Genomic DNA, 16655 nt, shown 5'->3' on the forward strand with positions numbered 1-16655 from the left:
AGACCCCCAAGGAAGCCCAGGGTCTCTTCCACAGGCAATGACAAAACGCTTCTCTCGCTTTGAAAACCCTACGGGGTTGTCAGAGATCGGCTGTGACTAGCAGCAAAACAGAAACAGAAAAAAAAGTCCGATTTCCATATGAGGATGTTTCCCTGAGGAGGTTGATAGTTTTAAAAAGGATTAAGTGTGTTTTGATCTACGGAGTCCATGTTGATGTCTTCAAAGCGATCTAGACAGTTGTTCACGGAACTTCTGCAGAAGTTGTGCGTTCCTGGAACAAGGAGGAAGTATTACCACCAGATGGCAGGCCACGACTTAGAAAAGCAATTCACGTTACAGGAAAAAATTGCTTGTCACCAGGCCTTAAGATCACAGCCTGTCCCACCCTCTTAACATCCAGCCTGTTGAAGGATACTGGGAAGCTCAAGAGCTTACAGTCAGTGTTGTCTGATTTTGCTGGGTCTTCATTAACTGCTTTTGCTTGGGGATTTTACTGTGGGGTGAATAAAATGGCTCTTTTCGTTTTTTCGGAAGTGAACCTTGTTTCACAAGTGACGTGCTGCCATCTGGTGGTATATTTATATTGCTCAAATGTGGCACTTTAAAAGCAGGGGTGTCAAACATGCAGCCCAGGGGCCAAATCAGGCCCCCAGAGGGCTCCTATCAGCTTCCCCGAGCAACCGGCTGTTATCCGGTTCTTTCTGTCTCTCTCTCGCTTCCTTCTGTATCACAGCTTGCTTTGCCAGGTTTGCTCAATCGCACAGGCGCTACAGAGTAAAGCCTCTATTTTCTTCATTGTCTGAGGCTCCTCCCTTGGGGACGAGGGATAGCTTGCTTTGCCAGGCTCTCTCGATCGCACCGCAGAGCTACTGAGCCAAGTCTTTTATCCTTCTATTGGCTAAGGTTCCTCCCCCTCCTGGTCCCCTGGGGAAGGAAGGAAAAAGCCAGAGCTTCCTTTGCCCAGTTCCCTGGATCTCATGGGAGAAATACAAAGAAAGCACCTTTAAGACCACCGAGTGCTAATGTTTTAAGCATGTTTTAAGGTTTGGGGTTTTTTTAAAAATATATATTTAATTGCATTTTGTTTGTGCTCTTTATAAAGTTTGCATCTCTGCGACCTAATCTTAAATTGGTACACACATGGCCCGGCCTGACATGGCCTGGCCCACTAAGGTCTCATTTATGTCAGATCTGACCGTCATAACAAAATGAGTTTGACACCCCTGTTTTAAAGTATGGAGTTGCTGGTGAAGCTAATCTATGGTGTTTCTAATCAATTACAAGCACGATCCTTTACAGTTTCTTAAGTCTGAATTCACTGAAATCAGTGGTCTTAGACTGGAGCAGGGGTGGCCAAACTTAATAATAATAATAATAATAATAATAATAATAATAATAATAATAATAATAATAATAATAATAAAAAATTTTATTTATATCCCGCCCTCCCCACCTCGGCAGGCTCAGGGCGGCTAACAACATTTTATAAAAACATACAATAGTAGATAAAAGCCTTTAAATTTAACAATATAAAACATTAAAAACATTAAACTTAATAACATTAAACCAATCCAATAAGTACAGTTATTCAGCGGCTCCCGAAACTTTGGCTCGGGAGCCGCATGTGGCTTTTTCACATATATGGCATGGCTCTCGGAGCCCCCACCGCCCCATTGGCCAGCATGGAGAAGATATTTGTCTCTTTCAATCACTTCTCCCAGCTAAGCCAGCCAGGGACTTGCAGCAGGCATTCAAAGTTCAAGTTGCTTTCTTTCCACCTCTCCCTCCCACCCTCCTCCCTCCATTTGCCGTCCTGCTTTCCTTCCTGTCTTGCAGCTCTCAAATATCTGACGTTCATGTCTTGTGGCTCTCAAGCATCTGATTTGGATTCTGTGTGGCTCTTTCATTAAGCAAGTTTGGCCACCTCTGGCTTAGAGCAGCTTTGGGTCAGATTGCACAGATAGGGTCCTGCCAGGAAAGTGTGGTTCCCCGGTGAGAGACATTTTCAAACCGTCGCTTCCTTTGCTGAACAGACCACAGTGCTGGAACAGGCCATCAAGAACACCCAAGAGAGCTACGAGGACGAGATTCAGTTGTACAACGAGCAGATCGAAACCCTGAGGAAGAGCATCGAAGATGCCGAAAGGACCTTGGAAAAATACACCAACGACTGCCGCCAACTTTCGATCTACCAGCAGTCCCTGGAGAACGAACTCCAGCGCTACAAACGTATTATTGAAAACGAGGACAGCAGGTGAAAGATATACTTTGTGCTGTGATTCAGATTTCTGCTGTGTCTACTCTTCAGGGCTTTTTTTGGTAGCAGGAACTCCTTTGCATATTAGGCCACACCCCTCTTACATAGCCAATCCTCCAAGAACTTACAGGGCTCGTCTTACGGGGCCTACTGGAAGGTCCTGGAGGACCGGCTACATCAGTGGGGTGTGGCCTAATATGCAAAGGAGCTCCTGCTAGAATTCCACCCCTGATATTAGGTCACACCTCCTGATGTAGCAATTCCTCCAAGAGCTTACAGGGCTCTTTTTACGGGGCCTGCTGGAAGCTCCTGGAGGATTGGCTACATCAGTGGGGTGTGGCCTAATATGCAAAGGAGCTCCTGCTAGAATTCCACCCCTGATATTAGGCCACACCCCCTGATGTAGCAATTCCTCTAAGAGCTTACAGGACTCTTCTTACAGGGCCTACTGTAAGCTCCTGGAGGATTGGTTACATCAGTGGGGTGTGGCCTAATATGCAAAGGAGTTCCCGCTACAAAAAAAATCTCTACTTGAAACAAAAGGTGTGTTCACACTACACTAAATAATGTGTTTTGCTACTGGATTTTTGCTGTTCTTACACAGTAAAAAATGTCAGTTGCAAAATGCGTTATTTAGTGTAGTATGAACGCACCCGAAGTCAGAATCCAGTGGCACTTTTAAGACCAACAAAGTTTGGTCTTAAAGTTTAATTCAAGGTAGGAGCTTTTGTGTGCACTCACACTTCTTCAGATACGTAGAAGTGGAAGATAATTGTTCAAACTTAAGATGGTTGTCTTCCATTTCTATGTATCTATAATAAATAGATAGATTCCATTTCTATGATCTATAACAGGGGTGGCCAACGGTAGCTCTCCAGATGTTTTTTGCCTACAACTCCCATCAGCCCCAGTCAGCATGGCCAATGGCTGGGGCTGATGGGAGTCGTAGGCAAAAAACATCTGGAGAGCTACCGTTGGCCGCTCCTGATCTATAATCACTACCAGCCTATATGTGGTTTGTGATTTTAAAGTCCTGTTAAAAGGTATCGTGTTAAACAGAGTTTCTGCCTGGAATGTTGAAACATTATTATACAAGTTATATGTAACTTGCAGGCCTGATATTCTGTGGTTGACTCTACCTCCTGCAGCAGCCATTTTCTGATTGGCTCCACCCTCTACAGCTGCCATTTTGTGTTTGTGATCACAGGCAGAGTTCCAAAGGTGTCTACAAGCTCAAAAAGATTAGGGACCACTGCTTTAACTACTATACTACACCGGCTCTCCCAAAATATGTACCTCAGTGACCTGTTTTGTTTGAGTTTCATTTGTCATTGGTTCAAAGTAAAGGGGGGGGGGAATCATTACCAATCTTAAGGGATTATTTTGATGGAAATCTCTCCTCCAATTTCTCCCCTCCCCCCTTTGTACTAGGCTGAATTCTGCAATTGTTGGAACTCCAGTGACACTCTTTACACAGAGTTACAGAGCCCCACAGACTCCAACTCTGAGAGGGAGAGGTAATGAACAACATATGAGCTTTGGTTCTGGAAGCCCGGCAGGCTTCTAAATTGCCTCTGTTTCTAAACTGGTGTTGTATTGTTTTGACTAGGCTGAAAGGTTAGGAGCAGGGGTGGAATTCTAGCAGGAGCTCCTTTGCATATTAGGCCACACACCCCTGATGTAGCCAATCCTCTGAGAGCTTACAAAAAAGAGCCTGGCAAGCTTTTGGAGGACTGGTTACATCAGGGGTGTGTGTCCTAATAGGCAAAGGAGCTCCTGCTGGAATTCCACCCCTGCTTAGGAGATCTCCCATCTTTACAAGCGATCTCCAGATCAGTTCCCCTGAAGGAAATAGCTGCTTTGGGGGGGGGGTGGACTTTATGGCATCATAGCCTATTGAGGCCCCTCCCCAAACCCCGCCCTCTTCAGGCTCCACCCCCAATCTCCAGAAATTTCCCAACCTGGAGCTGGCAGTCCTATGAAGGGATCAGCTATCTGCTTGCTTATGGGTACAAGCCTTCTCCTAAGTGAAAGGGGAGAGGGGGGAACCCCAGAGGATGTGGGCAGATTTGATTCAAAAACCTGAGAAGCTTCAGGGAGCAGGCCTCATTTTGGGCAGGAGCTCACAGGAGCAGAGCTCTGGAACCTCTACATTTTATTTGTGCTCTTTCTTACCCCCCTCCCTAAAAATAGAACATAAGAGGAGCCATGTTGGATCAGGCCAATGCCCCATCCAGTCCAACACTCTGTGTCACATAAGAACATAAGAGAAGCCATGTTGGATCAGGCCAAAGGCCCATCCAGTCCAACACTCTGTGTCACATAAGAACAGAAGAGAAGCCATGTTGGATCAGGCCAATGCCCCATCCATTACAACATTCTGTGTCACATAAGAACATAAGAGAAGCCATGTTGGATCAGGCCAATGGCCCATGCAGTCCAACACTCTGTGTCACATAAGAACATAAGAGAAGCCATGTTGGATCAGGCCAAAGGCCCATCCAGTCCAACACTCTGTGTCACATAAGAACAGAAGAGAAGCCATGTTGGATCAGGCCAATGCCCCATCCATTACAACACTCTGTGTCACATAAGAACAGAAGAGAAGCCATGTTGGATCAGGCCAATGCCCCATCCATTACAACATTCTGTGTCACATAAGAACATAAGAGAAGCCATGTTGGATCAGGCCAATGGCCCATCCAGTCCAAACACTCTGTTCACATAAGAACATAAGAGAAGCCATGTTGGATCAGGCCAGTGGCCCATCCATTACAACACTCTGTGTCACATAAGAACATAAAAGAAGCCATGTTGGATAAGACCAATGGCCCATCCAATCCAACACTCTGTGTCACACAGCGGCCAAAAACCCCCAAAACCCAAGTGCCATCAGGAAGTTCACAAGTGGGTCCGGAAGCCCTTCCACTTTTCCGCCCTCCCGCCTCAAGCACCAAGAGTACAGAGCATCACTGCCCCAGACAGAGAGTTTCATCAATACACTGTGGCTAATAGCCGCTGATGGACCTCTGCTCCATATGCTTATCCAATCCCCTCTTGAAGCTGGCTATGCTTGTAGCCGCCACCTCCTCCTGTGGCAGTGAATTCCAGGTGTTAATCACCCTTTGGGTGAAGAAGTACTTCCTTTTATCCGTTCTAACCGGGCTCCATTGTTCAACCACCCCTGTGAGAATTTTGCTGAGCTTTAAGATTTGACAAACTTTCTAATATCCCCCCCCCCCACCACCACACACACACACAAAATGGAAAAAATAACCTAAACATCTAAAGCAGACAGATGGAAAAGCTTCCTCATGTCACTGTGGCCACAGAGGAGAAAGTAATTTAAAAAAAAATGGTGGGAGTAAGGATAATTTATTTATTAGGATAATTATAATTCAAGAAGCCTTTTCAGGTAGATGCAGGGCTAATAGAATTGCGTACACTAGTATAATTGAGTTCTGGTGTTGTCAGGGGTGTGTGGCATATGCAAATGAGCTATGCTAATGAGCTCCAGCGCCTCACCTTCTACGAAATGACCCATGTCAGGGAGGAAGAAGGTTATAGCACAGTAGCAGCCCACTTTGCTGTAGTTGGGTTGAGTTCCAAACTTCATTCAAATCCATGGAAACACTAACGCCATCTTTCCCTCAGGCCTTAATGACAGCTGCTGAAGTCTGATGCATTGTTCCTCAGGAAGAGGAGGAGGAGGAAGAAGAAGAAGATGATATTGGATTTATATCCCACCCTATACTCTGAATCTCAGAGTCTCACAGCAGCTCACAATCTCCTTTACCTTCCCCCCTCCCACAACAGGGGGAAGGTAAAGGTGGGTGGGGCTGAGGTGAGGTGGGTGGGGCTGAGAGAGCTCTCCCAGAAGCTGCCCTTTTAAGGACAACTCCTGTGAGAGCCATGGCTGACCCAAGGCCATTCCAGCAGGTGCGAGTGGGGAATCAAACCCAGTTCTCCCAGATAAGAGTCCGCGCACTTCACCACTACACCAAACTGGCTGTCAGTAAGGCTTCAACCTTTGCATGAAATAGTCCCATAAAGCAGCTAAGCTCGAATACTCGGCTTTTCTCTCAGCAGTCCACATCATGAATGACAAGGATGAATCAAAGAATTAGTAAAAGAATTTTCTTCAGTGATATGTCAAGCTGTTGAGAGCCACTTCGGTGTAGAAGTTAAGTGCATGGACCCTAGTTTGGGAAAACCAGGTTTGATTCCCCCCTCCTCACGTGCAGCTGCTGAGTCTTGGGTCAGTCACAGTTCTTGAAAGAGCTGTTTTCTCAAGAGCAGTTTCTGTCAGAGCTCTTTCAGCCCCATCTCCCTCACAGAGTTTCTTTTGTGGGCAGAGGAAAGGAAGGAGATTGTAAGTCTCTCTGAGACTCTGAATGAAGGGTGGGGTATCAATCCGATCTCCCCCTCCTCCTGCTCTTCCTCCTCCTGCTCTTCCTCCTCCTCCTCTTCTTCTTCCTTCTCCTTCTTCTTCTTAGAATCATAGAATCATAGAGTTGGAAGGGACCTCCAGGGTCATCTAGCCCAACCCCTTGCACAATGCAGGAAATCACAAATACCTCCCCCTAAATTCACAGGATCTTCATTGCTGTCAGATGGCCATCTAGCTTCTGTTTGAAAACCCCCAAGGAAGGAGAGCCCACCACCGCCTGAGTTGGAAGGGACCTCCAGGGTCATCTAGTCCAACCCCCTGCACAATGCAGGAAACCCACAAATGCCTACCCCAAATTCACAGGATCTTCACTGCTGTCAGATGGCCATCTAGCCTCTGTTGAAAAGCCTCCAAGAAAGGAGAGCCCACCACCTCCTGAAGAAGCCTGTTCCACTGAGGAACCGCTCTAATGGTCAGGAAGTTCTTCCCCATGTTGAGCCGGAAACTCTTTTGATTTCAAAGAATCATAGAGTTGGAAGGGACCTCCAGGGTCATCTAGTCCAACCCCCCTGCACAATGCAGGAAACCCACAAATACCTACCCCAAATTCACAGGATCTTCATTGCTGTCAGATGGCCATCTAGCCTCTGTTGAAAAACCTCCAAGGAAGGAGAGCCCACCACCTCCCAAGGAAGCCTGTTCCACTGAGGAACCGCTCTCGCGGTCAGGAAGTTCTTCCTAATGTTGACCCGGAAACTCTTTTGATTCAATTTCAACCCATTGGTTCTGGTCCTGCTTTCCGGGACCACAGAAAACAATTCAACACCATCCTCTAGAAGACAGCCCTTCAAGTACTTGAAGATGGTGATCATATCACCTCTCAGCCACCTCCTCTCCAGGCTAAACTTCCCCAGTTCCTTTAACCTTTTCTCATAGGACTTGGTCTCCAGACCCCTCACCATCTTTGTCGCCCTCCTCTGGACCCCTTCCAGCTTGTTTATATCCTTCTTAAAATGTGGTGCCCAAAACTGAACACAAGACTCCAGGTGAGGTCTTACCAGAGCAGAGTAAAGCGATACCATCACATCACGTGATCTGGACACTATACTTCTGTTGATACAGCCCAACATTGCATTTGCCTTTTTAGCCATCACATCACACCGTTGACGCGTGTTCAGCGTATGATCCACTAAGACCCCTAGATCTTTTTCGCACATACTACTGCTAAGACAAGTCTCCCCCATCCTATTACTATGCATGGGATTTCTCCTACTGAAATGCAGAACTTTACAGTTATCCCTGTTTAAATTCATTTTGTCAGTTTTAGCCCAGTTTTCCAGCCTGTCAAGGTCATCCTGTATCCTTTCTATCTTCTTCTGCAACCCCTCCCAATTTAGTATCATTTCTTCTTCTTCTTCTTCTTCTTCTTCTTCTTCTTCTTCTTCTTCTTCTTCTTCTTCTTCTTCTTCTTCTTCTTCTTCTTCTTCTTCTTCTTCTTCTTCTTCTTCTTCTCCTTCTCCTCCTTCTCCTTCTCCTCCTTCTCCTTCTCCTCCTTCTCCTTCTCCTCCTTCTCCTTCTCCTCCTTCTCCTTCTCCTTCTCCTCCTTCTCCTTCTCCTCCTCCTTCTCCTTCTCCTCCTTCTCCTCCTTCTCCTCCTTCTTCTCCTTCTTCTCCTTCTTCTCCTTCTCCTCCTTCTCCTCCTCCTCCTCCTCCTCCTCCTCCTTCTTCCTGCCATTGGCTGGGACCCTCAAGTAGCAATGACTACCAATTAACAGGGCCAGATTAACAATTAGGCCTACTAGGCACTTGCCCTGGCCTGGCTTTCCCCCATTTTCCCCCTGCTTGAGCCCTCCCGGCCTGCACGCGTGGCCAGCAACTGAGTGGCTCTTTGCCTGACTTGCCTGGTGCAGCTGCTGCTGGCGTTGTCACCAAGTTTGCCTCTCACACAGCTTTGTCAAGGAGGCTTTTGAGAAGGTGCCTGCAGGCTGCAGCGGGGCAGGCGCTCCGACTCTTAGATAATTTGCGAGGCCCCCCCCCCCAAGATTTTGACTGCCTAGGGGCCTCCCCAGGGTTTAATCCAGCACTGCCAATTACCTTTCAAGTAAGGGGATAACTGGCTGACAGCTCTGTAGTATAGTAGTCTGACTGTCCTGCCAGTCAAAGAAGCTCAGGCTAGCATGAGCTATTCAGGTTGAGGCATAAAATTTCTGCTGATGTTTAAAATCATGCTCAAGCTGTGGCACGGCTGTTAATGAGGCTCCCTCGATGGGAGCACATTCGGCCAGTGCTGAAAGAGCTGCACTGGCTGCCTATTGTGTTCCGAGTCCGTTTCAAGGTGTTGGTCTTGACCTTTAAAGCCCTTTATGGTCAGGGGCCTGTCTATCTGCGGGACCGCCTTTTTCCACATGCTCCCCAGAGAGCACTGCATTCAGGGACAAAAAATCTACTGTCCAGCCCTGGACCAAAGGAGGCTAGGTTGCATTTGACGCAAGCTAGGGCCTTCTCGGTGGCAGCACCAGAATTGTGGAATGCTCTCCCAGAGGCCATAAGGGCCTTGCGGGATTTTTCTACTTTCCGCAGGGCCCGTAAGACCGAACTGTTCCGACAGGCCTTTGATATCTAACCGGGAGAGAACTGCCACCCTATGTCATTATAGAGTACTATGTGATCACCATCAGAAAAGAACTCGCTTATATTGTAGTGATACAGCACCACAAAATGGTTTTAAAATCCTAAATTGTAATTATGTTTTATTGGTTTTAATCAGCTGCCCTGAGTCCGCTTGCAGAGAGGGCGGGATAGAAATTTAAAGTAACAAATAAATAAATGAGCAGTCTAGTTGGACAGTTTCCCAGAACAGCCATTTCTAGATCAAATCGTTCCCCAACTATGTCAATTAATATTAATAGCACTCGGGCCTTGAATTCAGCAGGAGCTCACAGGAGCACAGCTCCTGAACCTTTCTGAAGGTTCCCCCTCCTCCTTCCCACCTTGTCCATTAAATAGTAGGTGCAGCTGCATAACAATCCCTGGGTGAGCTCCACCACCTGTTTTTCTACAAAATGGCACCTGATATCATTTATAAGAACATAAGGACATCAGACAAGCCATGTTGTATCAAGCCAATGGCCCATCCAGTCCAACACTCTGTGTCACATAATAATAATAATAATAATAATAATAATAATAATAATAATAATAATAATAATTTATTTTTATATACCGCCCTCCCCGCCAGGCGGGCTCAGGGCGGCTAACAGACATGGGAGTCCCATGATTCACATAAAACATAACAGTTTAAATATCAATTACAAATAAATTAATTAAAATAGATAAAACATATAAAAATAGGTGCTAAAATGATGTAATCCTGATGTACATAAGATGGCTAAGCGTCTGTTCGTTAGTTAATCAGGTTCTGTCTCAAATGCCAACTGAAAAAGAAATGTTTTGCAAGCCCTGCGGAATTGGTTCAGGTCCCGCAGGGCTCGCACCATCTCTGGTAGGTCGTTCTACCAACGGGGGGCTATCACCGAGAGGGCCTGCTCCCTAGTGGCCTTCAACCTAACTTCTCTTGGCCCAGGGATTGTTAATAAATTCTGGGAACCAGACCTCAGTGCTCTCCGGGGTACATATGGGGAGAGGCGGTCCTTTAGGTAGGCAGGTCCTCGACCATATAGGGCTTTAAAGGTAATAACCAGCACCTTATAGCGAACACGGTAGACAACCGGCAGCCAATGCAGATTGCGCAGCCCAGGCCGTGCAGGCTCCCACCGTGGTAGTCCCTCCAACAGCCTGGCCGCCGCGTTCTGGACTACCTGGAGTCTCCGTGCTCGGTACAAGGGCAGCCCCACAAGTAAGAGAAGCCATGTTGGATCAGGCCCATGGTCCATCCAGTCCAGCACTCTGTGTTACATAAGAACATAAGAGAAGCCATGTTGTATCAAGCCAATAGCCCATCCAGTCCAACACTCTGTGTCACACTGGCAAAAACCCAGTGGCCATCCGGAGGTCCATCACTGAGGCCAGGACACTAGAAGCCCTCCCACTGTTGCCCCTCCCAAGCACCAAGAACACATAGCATCGCTGCCCCAGACAGAGAGTTCAATCAATACGCTATGGCTAATAGCCACTGATGGACCTCTGCTCCATATGCTTATCCAAACCCCTCTTGATGCTGTCTATGCTGGCAGCTGCCACCACCTCCTGTGGCAGTGAATTCCACATGTTAATCACCCTTCGGGTGAAGAAGGTCTTTTTATCCATTCTAACCTGACTGCTCAGCAATTTCACTGAATGTCCACGAGTTCTCATATTGAGAAAGGGAGAAAAGGACTTCTTTAAGAGATGGCTGGCCGTGGCCATTATCTCTTTCATTACGGGCCATTGGTGTGTAATGTTACTTTGTTTCCTCTTCCCCACAGACATTACCTTGGTCATGCAAGACATTGCTAGTGCAAAGCCGAGACAGAGAAGTCTTCCAAAGAAGACTTTACGGAGGAAGGAGATCACAACTAGAGACCTCACCCATGGTCCCTCATCCGAAAGAACGTACGACCAAAGTCTGGAAGGCTTTGATACCGATCAGCTAGATCTCACGCGTGAAGGTTTGAGTGTGGAAAGTGAAGAGTGGAAGGAAGGAGGAGGAGAAGGAACCGAGCAAGAAAGGACTGCAGAAGACGTCCCCGACGGAGCCCAGATAAGCAAAGCGTTCGATAAACTGTGCAATATAGTGAGAGAGAGAATCAGATACTACCAGAGACCAGAATCGAAAGCTGACCTCTATACTAAAAAGCGTTATGTGCTGGTCTCGGGGGAAGGAAGTTATGAGGACCCCTGTTTCCACTCTTCAACGCTTCCTTCAGGCGGTGCGATCAGCGTTTCTGAAGAAAAGGCACCAAGCGGAGTCGAACCCATCCCAGAGCTACCCGAACCCCGGGAAAGTGACCGAGGCGAATCGGAAGCCCATGAAACACAGGAGGGGTCCAAGATGCAGGAAGAGATGAGATATAAATACGAACCAGAAGACCGAGAGAAAGAAGGTGAAGCCGAACGGCAGAAAGAACCTGGAGAAAAAGAGGGAGAGCCCACAAAAGAGGCCGGCGTGGTGGAAATGAAGCCAGCCTCCATGCCAGGCCTACCTGGTCAAACCGAAACAGGAATATGTGTAGACAAAGAACATGCCAGAGCTGGCGGCCCTTCGTTCAAGGAACTGAGTCCTCCAGGTTCCATGAGTTACGAGAAGGTTGAAGTCGTGGAATCCATTGAGAAGTTCTCAGATGACAAAATCCAGACGTATGAAGAAACCGCGATGATCGTGGAGACCATGATTGAGAAGACCAGTAAGAAGAAGACAGGAGACAAGAGCTGTTGATGTGCACCTTTGGAGTGATGTGTTTTTTTTTTCTTAGCACAGTCATTAAAGTTGTGGTTCTCAAGAACTTTTGTTCCATAGTAGCAGGGGTGGAATTCTAGCAGGAGCTCCTTTGCATATTAGGCCACACACTCCTGATGTAGTCAATCCTTGTAAGCTCTTGGAGGATTGGCTACATCAGGGAGGTGTGGCCTAATATGCAAAGGAGCTCCTGCTAGAATTTCTCCCCTGCATAGCAGGATCAGACGAAGTCAGTGGATCTATTTCCAGTGTGAGTGGTTTAAGGATGGTAGAATAAATGACATACTTTGCTTGAATTTGTTTTCCCATCTTCTGATGGACTGATTAAAAAAGTAGTAGTTTGCTCTCTTGTATGATGCTGGCTTGTCAGTTAATAGCATACGACTTCATAATACAGTTTAACATCTGAGATTTAGATGTTAGATTTAGACGTGGTTCAGGCGTGACCAACGTTCCATCTAAGCTGTGGAGTCTTGTGAGCAAAAAATTCTACTTTGTGAGCTACTGGCATGAAAGTGGAACATATGAACATATGAAGTTGCCTTATACTGAATCGGACCCTGGGTCCATCAAAGTCAGTATTGTCTACTCAGACTTGCAGTGGCTCTCAGGCTGAGGTTCTTCACACCTACTTGCCTGGACCCTTTTTAGTTGGAGATGCCGGGGATTGAACCTGGGACCTTCTGCTTACCAAGCAGATGCTCTACCACTGAGCCACCGTCACTCCCAAGTTGTGAGCGACTGGCATTAAAGTTGTGACCCACTGCGTACATTAGTTTGCTCTCGGGCCATTTTTCCTGAGCTGAGACAAAAATGCGTGAGCTGGAGGCTAAAAATATTGTGAGCTATCTCATGTTAACTCAGCTTAGGGGGAACACTGGGTGTCACCCCTTTGCCTCATGCCTGCTGTTGCTGAAGAAGAAGGTTTTTAGACCCTGCTTTTCTCTACCTTTGGAGACCCTCGTGACACAGAGTGTTAAAGCTGCGGTACTGCAGCCCTAACCTCTGCTCACGACCTGAATTTGATCCCTGGCGGAAGCTGGATTTTCAGGCAGACAGCTCGAGGTTGACTCAGTCTTCCGAGGTGGGTAAAATGAGTCTCCAGCTTGCTGGGGGCAAAGTGTAGATGGCTGTGAAAGGCAATGGCAAACCACCCCATAAAAAGTCTGCCATGAAAATGTTGCGAAAGCAACGTCACCCCAGAGTCGGAAACGACTGGCGCTTGCACAGGAGACCTTTCCTTTCCCTTTTCTCAACCTTAAGGAGTCACAAAGTGCCTTGCAATCACAATCCCTTCGCCTCCACACAACAGTCACCTTGTGAGGTGGGTGGGGCTGAGAGAGTTCTGAGAGAACTGTGACAGACCCAAGGTCACCCAGCTGGCCTCATGTGGAGGCCAAAGCCCGGTTCTCCAGATTAAAATCCACCACTCTCAATTACTACGCCACCACAATCTCCATATGCCTCAGACCAGTGTTCCCACCAGGGCTTCTTTGGGAAGAAAAAGCCCAGCAGGAACTCATTTGCATATTGGGCCACACCTCCTGATGTTACCATTGTTTCATTGGGGGGGGGTTTGTAGAAAAAGCCCAGCAGGAATTCAGTTACATATTAGGCCACACTCCCTGACACTAAGCCAGCCAGAACTGCGTTCCTGTGAGTTCCTGCTAAAAAAAACCGCCCTGGTCCTCTCTAAATTAAGTTAATGTGAGCTAGCTCACAGTTTTTAGCCTCCAGCTCACACATTTTTGTCTTTTGTTCAGGAAAAAATGGCCCCAGAGTAAATTAATTTATGCAGGAGCTCACAACTTTGTCCTGGCTCCACCGATGGACGTCCTGTTGGCACCTGAGTTCTTTTGGCCATTGTGTGACACAGAGACCGATTTCCCACTAGCTTTACGCCGCTCTCACGCTCCTCTTCTCCGTGGGGCTTCCATTGGATTTCACGCTACCTGCCCTGGGGCTGCAACTCGCGTTGCCTTTTTCGCGCGGCAAACAGAAACTGGTTTTTAGAGGATCTCGTTTGCAGTGTGAAAGAGGCAAAGCGAGTTGCAACCCCCGGGGCAGATAGTGTGAAATCCAATGGAAGCCCCACTGAGAAGAAGAGCGTGAGGGCAGTGTAAGGCGAGTGGGAAATCGGTTGGAGTGTTGACTGGATGGGCCGCTGGCCTGATCCAACATGGCTTCTCTTATGTCCTTGTATCTGGCGCAGTGATGCTCTGTATTCTCGCTGCTTGCTGGGGCACAGTGGGTGGGCTTCTAGTGTTCTGGCCCCACTGATGGACCTCCTGATGGCACCTGGGTTTTTTGGCCACTGTGTGACACAGAACATTGGACTGGATGGGCCTTTGGCCTGATCCAACATGTCCTTATGTCTGGGGCAGTGATGCTCTGTATTCTTGGTGCTTGGGGGGGCAACAGTAGGAGGGCTTCTAGTGTCCTGGCCCCACTGATGGACCTCTTGATGACACCTGGTTTTTTTGGCCACTGTGTGACACAGAGTGTTGGACTGGATGGGCCATTGGCCTGATCCAACATGGCTTTTCTTATGTTTAATGCCAGAAGCTCAGAAAGCAGAGTTTTAGCTCACAAGACTCCACAGGCTAGAGGGAGTATTGCTTCAGATCCACAGCCTGATGCTAGCAACAGTAGTGACAAGAGTTCTCAAGTTGCAGCCAAATTCTGGTGACACCTCAAGGGGTTTTCAAGGCAAGAGACCTTCAGAGGTGGTTTGTCATTCCGTGCCTCTGTGTAGCAACCCTGGACTTCCTTGGTGGTCTCTCATCGAAGTACTAACAGAGCCAACCCTGCTTAGCTTCTGAGATCCGATAAAATTGGGCCGGCTTGAGCCATCCAACTCAGGGCATGGAATGTGCATACAAGTAACAGCCAATTTATGGTGACTCTGTAGGGTTTTCAAGACAACAGACCTTCAGAGGTGACTTGCCGTTGCTTGGCTCTGCCTAGTGATCTAGGACTTCCTTGGTGGTCTTCTATCCATGCAACCTTGGACTGCCTTGTTGAACGCAAAAGCGTGACCTGGGCCTGAAGCAACTATTTGAAATGAATATTTAAGACTGATGATTAACAAACCCAGTTGCTTTAGGCCTACTGATGCATGTGGCACAAGTCCAACAAGAGAGATCTGAGTGGGTCACTCATGTGTCACGGAGCCAGTCGCTCATGTGTCACGTCAGTTGATGGTCTCCACCAATAGGGGCAGGAGAACCAATTGGACAACGGCATCTCCTAAATTAGGGTTGCCAAGTCCAATTCAAGAAAGATCTGGGGACTTTGGGGGTGGAGTCAGGAGCAAGGTTGGGACAAGCAACAGTGAACCCCAAAGGGAGCTCTGGCCATCACTTTTAAAGGGACGGCACACCTTTTCAATGCCTTCCTTCCATAGGAAATAATGAAGGATAGGGGCGCCTTCTTTTGGGGCTCATAGAATTGGACCCCCTGGTCCACTCTTTTTGAAACTTGGTTTCCCGATTTGGGGTGCTCCTCTTCCGCTCAAAGTTACCCCCTCTTACCCCCGAGAAGCTGGAAAAAATCGCAATGTGCCTACGTCACTCGGAGTGATGTAGGGACGTTGGGGAGTTGGACAGCAATGCTCTGGTTTATGGGGCAATGGTCTATGATTACTCCTCACTCCATTGTGGTAATTCTACAATAGAGTTTTGCCCCCAGGTCAGAGCATCACTGCCCAAAGTCCTCAACTTCCCTATATCCAGGGGTGGGGTTCTAGCAGGACTCCACCCCCTGATGTAGCCAATCCTCCAAGAGCTTACAGGGCTCTTAGTCCAGGGCCTAATGTAAGCTCCAGGAGGATTGGCTACATCAGGGCAGGGCTTTTTTTTTGTAGCAGGAACTCCTTTGCATATTAGGCCACATACCCCTGATGTAGTCAATCAGGGCCTACTGTAAGCTCTTGGAGGATTGGCTACATCAGGGGTGTGTGGCCTAATATGCAAAGGAGCTCCTGTTAGAATTCCACCCCTGCCTACATCACTTCTGGGTGATGTAGGAACGTCACAGTGCTCCTCCCCACTCTTAGGAAGGTCCCTCCTACCCCCTGCTGGCATACCTGGCAACTCTATTCGGCATGCTTGGTGTCACAAGAACACAGGAAGCTGCCTGATACTGAATCAGACCATCAGTCCACCATCAAGGCCAGTCATTGTCTGCTCAGACTGGCAGCAGTTCTCCAGGGTCCCCAGCTGAGGACTTTCCCATCAACTCCTACCTGGTCCTGTAAACTGGAGATGCCAGGGATTGAACCTGGGACTTTCTGCATGCCAAACAGAGGCTCTACCACTGAGCCACAGCCTTTCTCTACAGCATTCCAGGGTCTCAGGCTGAGGTCTTTCTCATCACCCCCTACCTGATCCTGTAAACTGGAGGCGCCAGGGATTGAACCTGGGACCTTCTACATGCCAAGCAGAGGCTCTACCACTGAGCCACAGCCTTTCTTTACAGCATTCCATGGTCTCAGAGTGAGGTCTTTTCCATCACCTCCTACCTGACCTTTGAACTGGAGATACTGGGAATTGAACCTGGGACCTTCTGCATGCCAAACAGATGGTCTACCGCTGAGACATGGCTCCTCATAGC

The 16655-nt window shown here is 47.8% G+C and overlaps 1 protein-coding gene across 1 annotated transcript in view; it reads left to right on the forward strand.

Annotated features, from left to right (window-relative positions):
- Positions 1-12085, forward strand: part of BFSP1 (beaded filament structural protein 1) — a 52675-nt gene extending 40590 nt beyond the window's left edge. The window contains exons 6-8 of the mRNA XM_060230729.1: positions 2034-2254; positions 3689-3774; positions 11071-12085. Coding sequence (XP_060086712.1) covers positions 2034-2254; positions 3689-3774; positions 11071-12020 — 1257 coding nt within the window. The 3' untranslated portion in view covers positions 12021-12085. The remainder of the gene's footprint in view (positions 1-2033; positions 2255-3688; positions 3775-11070) is intronic.
- The last annotated feature ends 4570 nt before the right edge of the window (positions 12086-16655 follow it).

This window comes from Heteronotia binoei, chromosome 1 (assembly GCF_032191835.1).
Source record: "Heteronotia binoei isolate CCM8104 ecotype False Entrance Well chromosome 1, APGP_CSIRO_Hbin_v1, whole genome shotgun sequence".
In the NCBI taxonomy this organism is placed as follows: domain Eukaryota; kingdom Metazoa; phylum Chordata; class Lepidosauria; order Squamata; family Gekkonidae; genus Heteronotia; species Heteronotia binoei.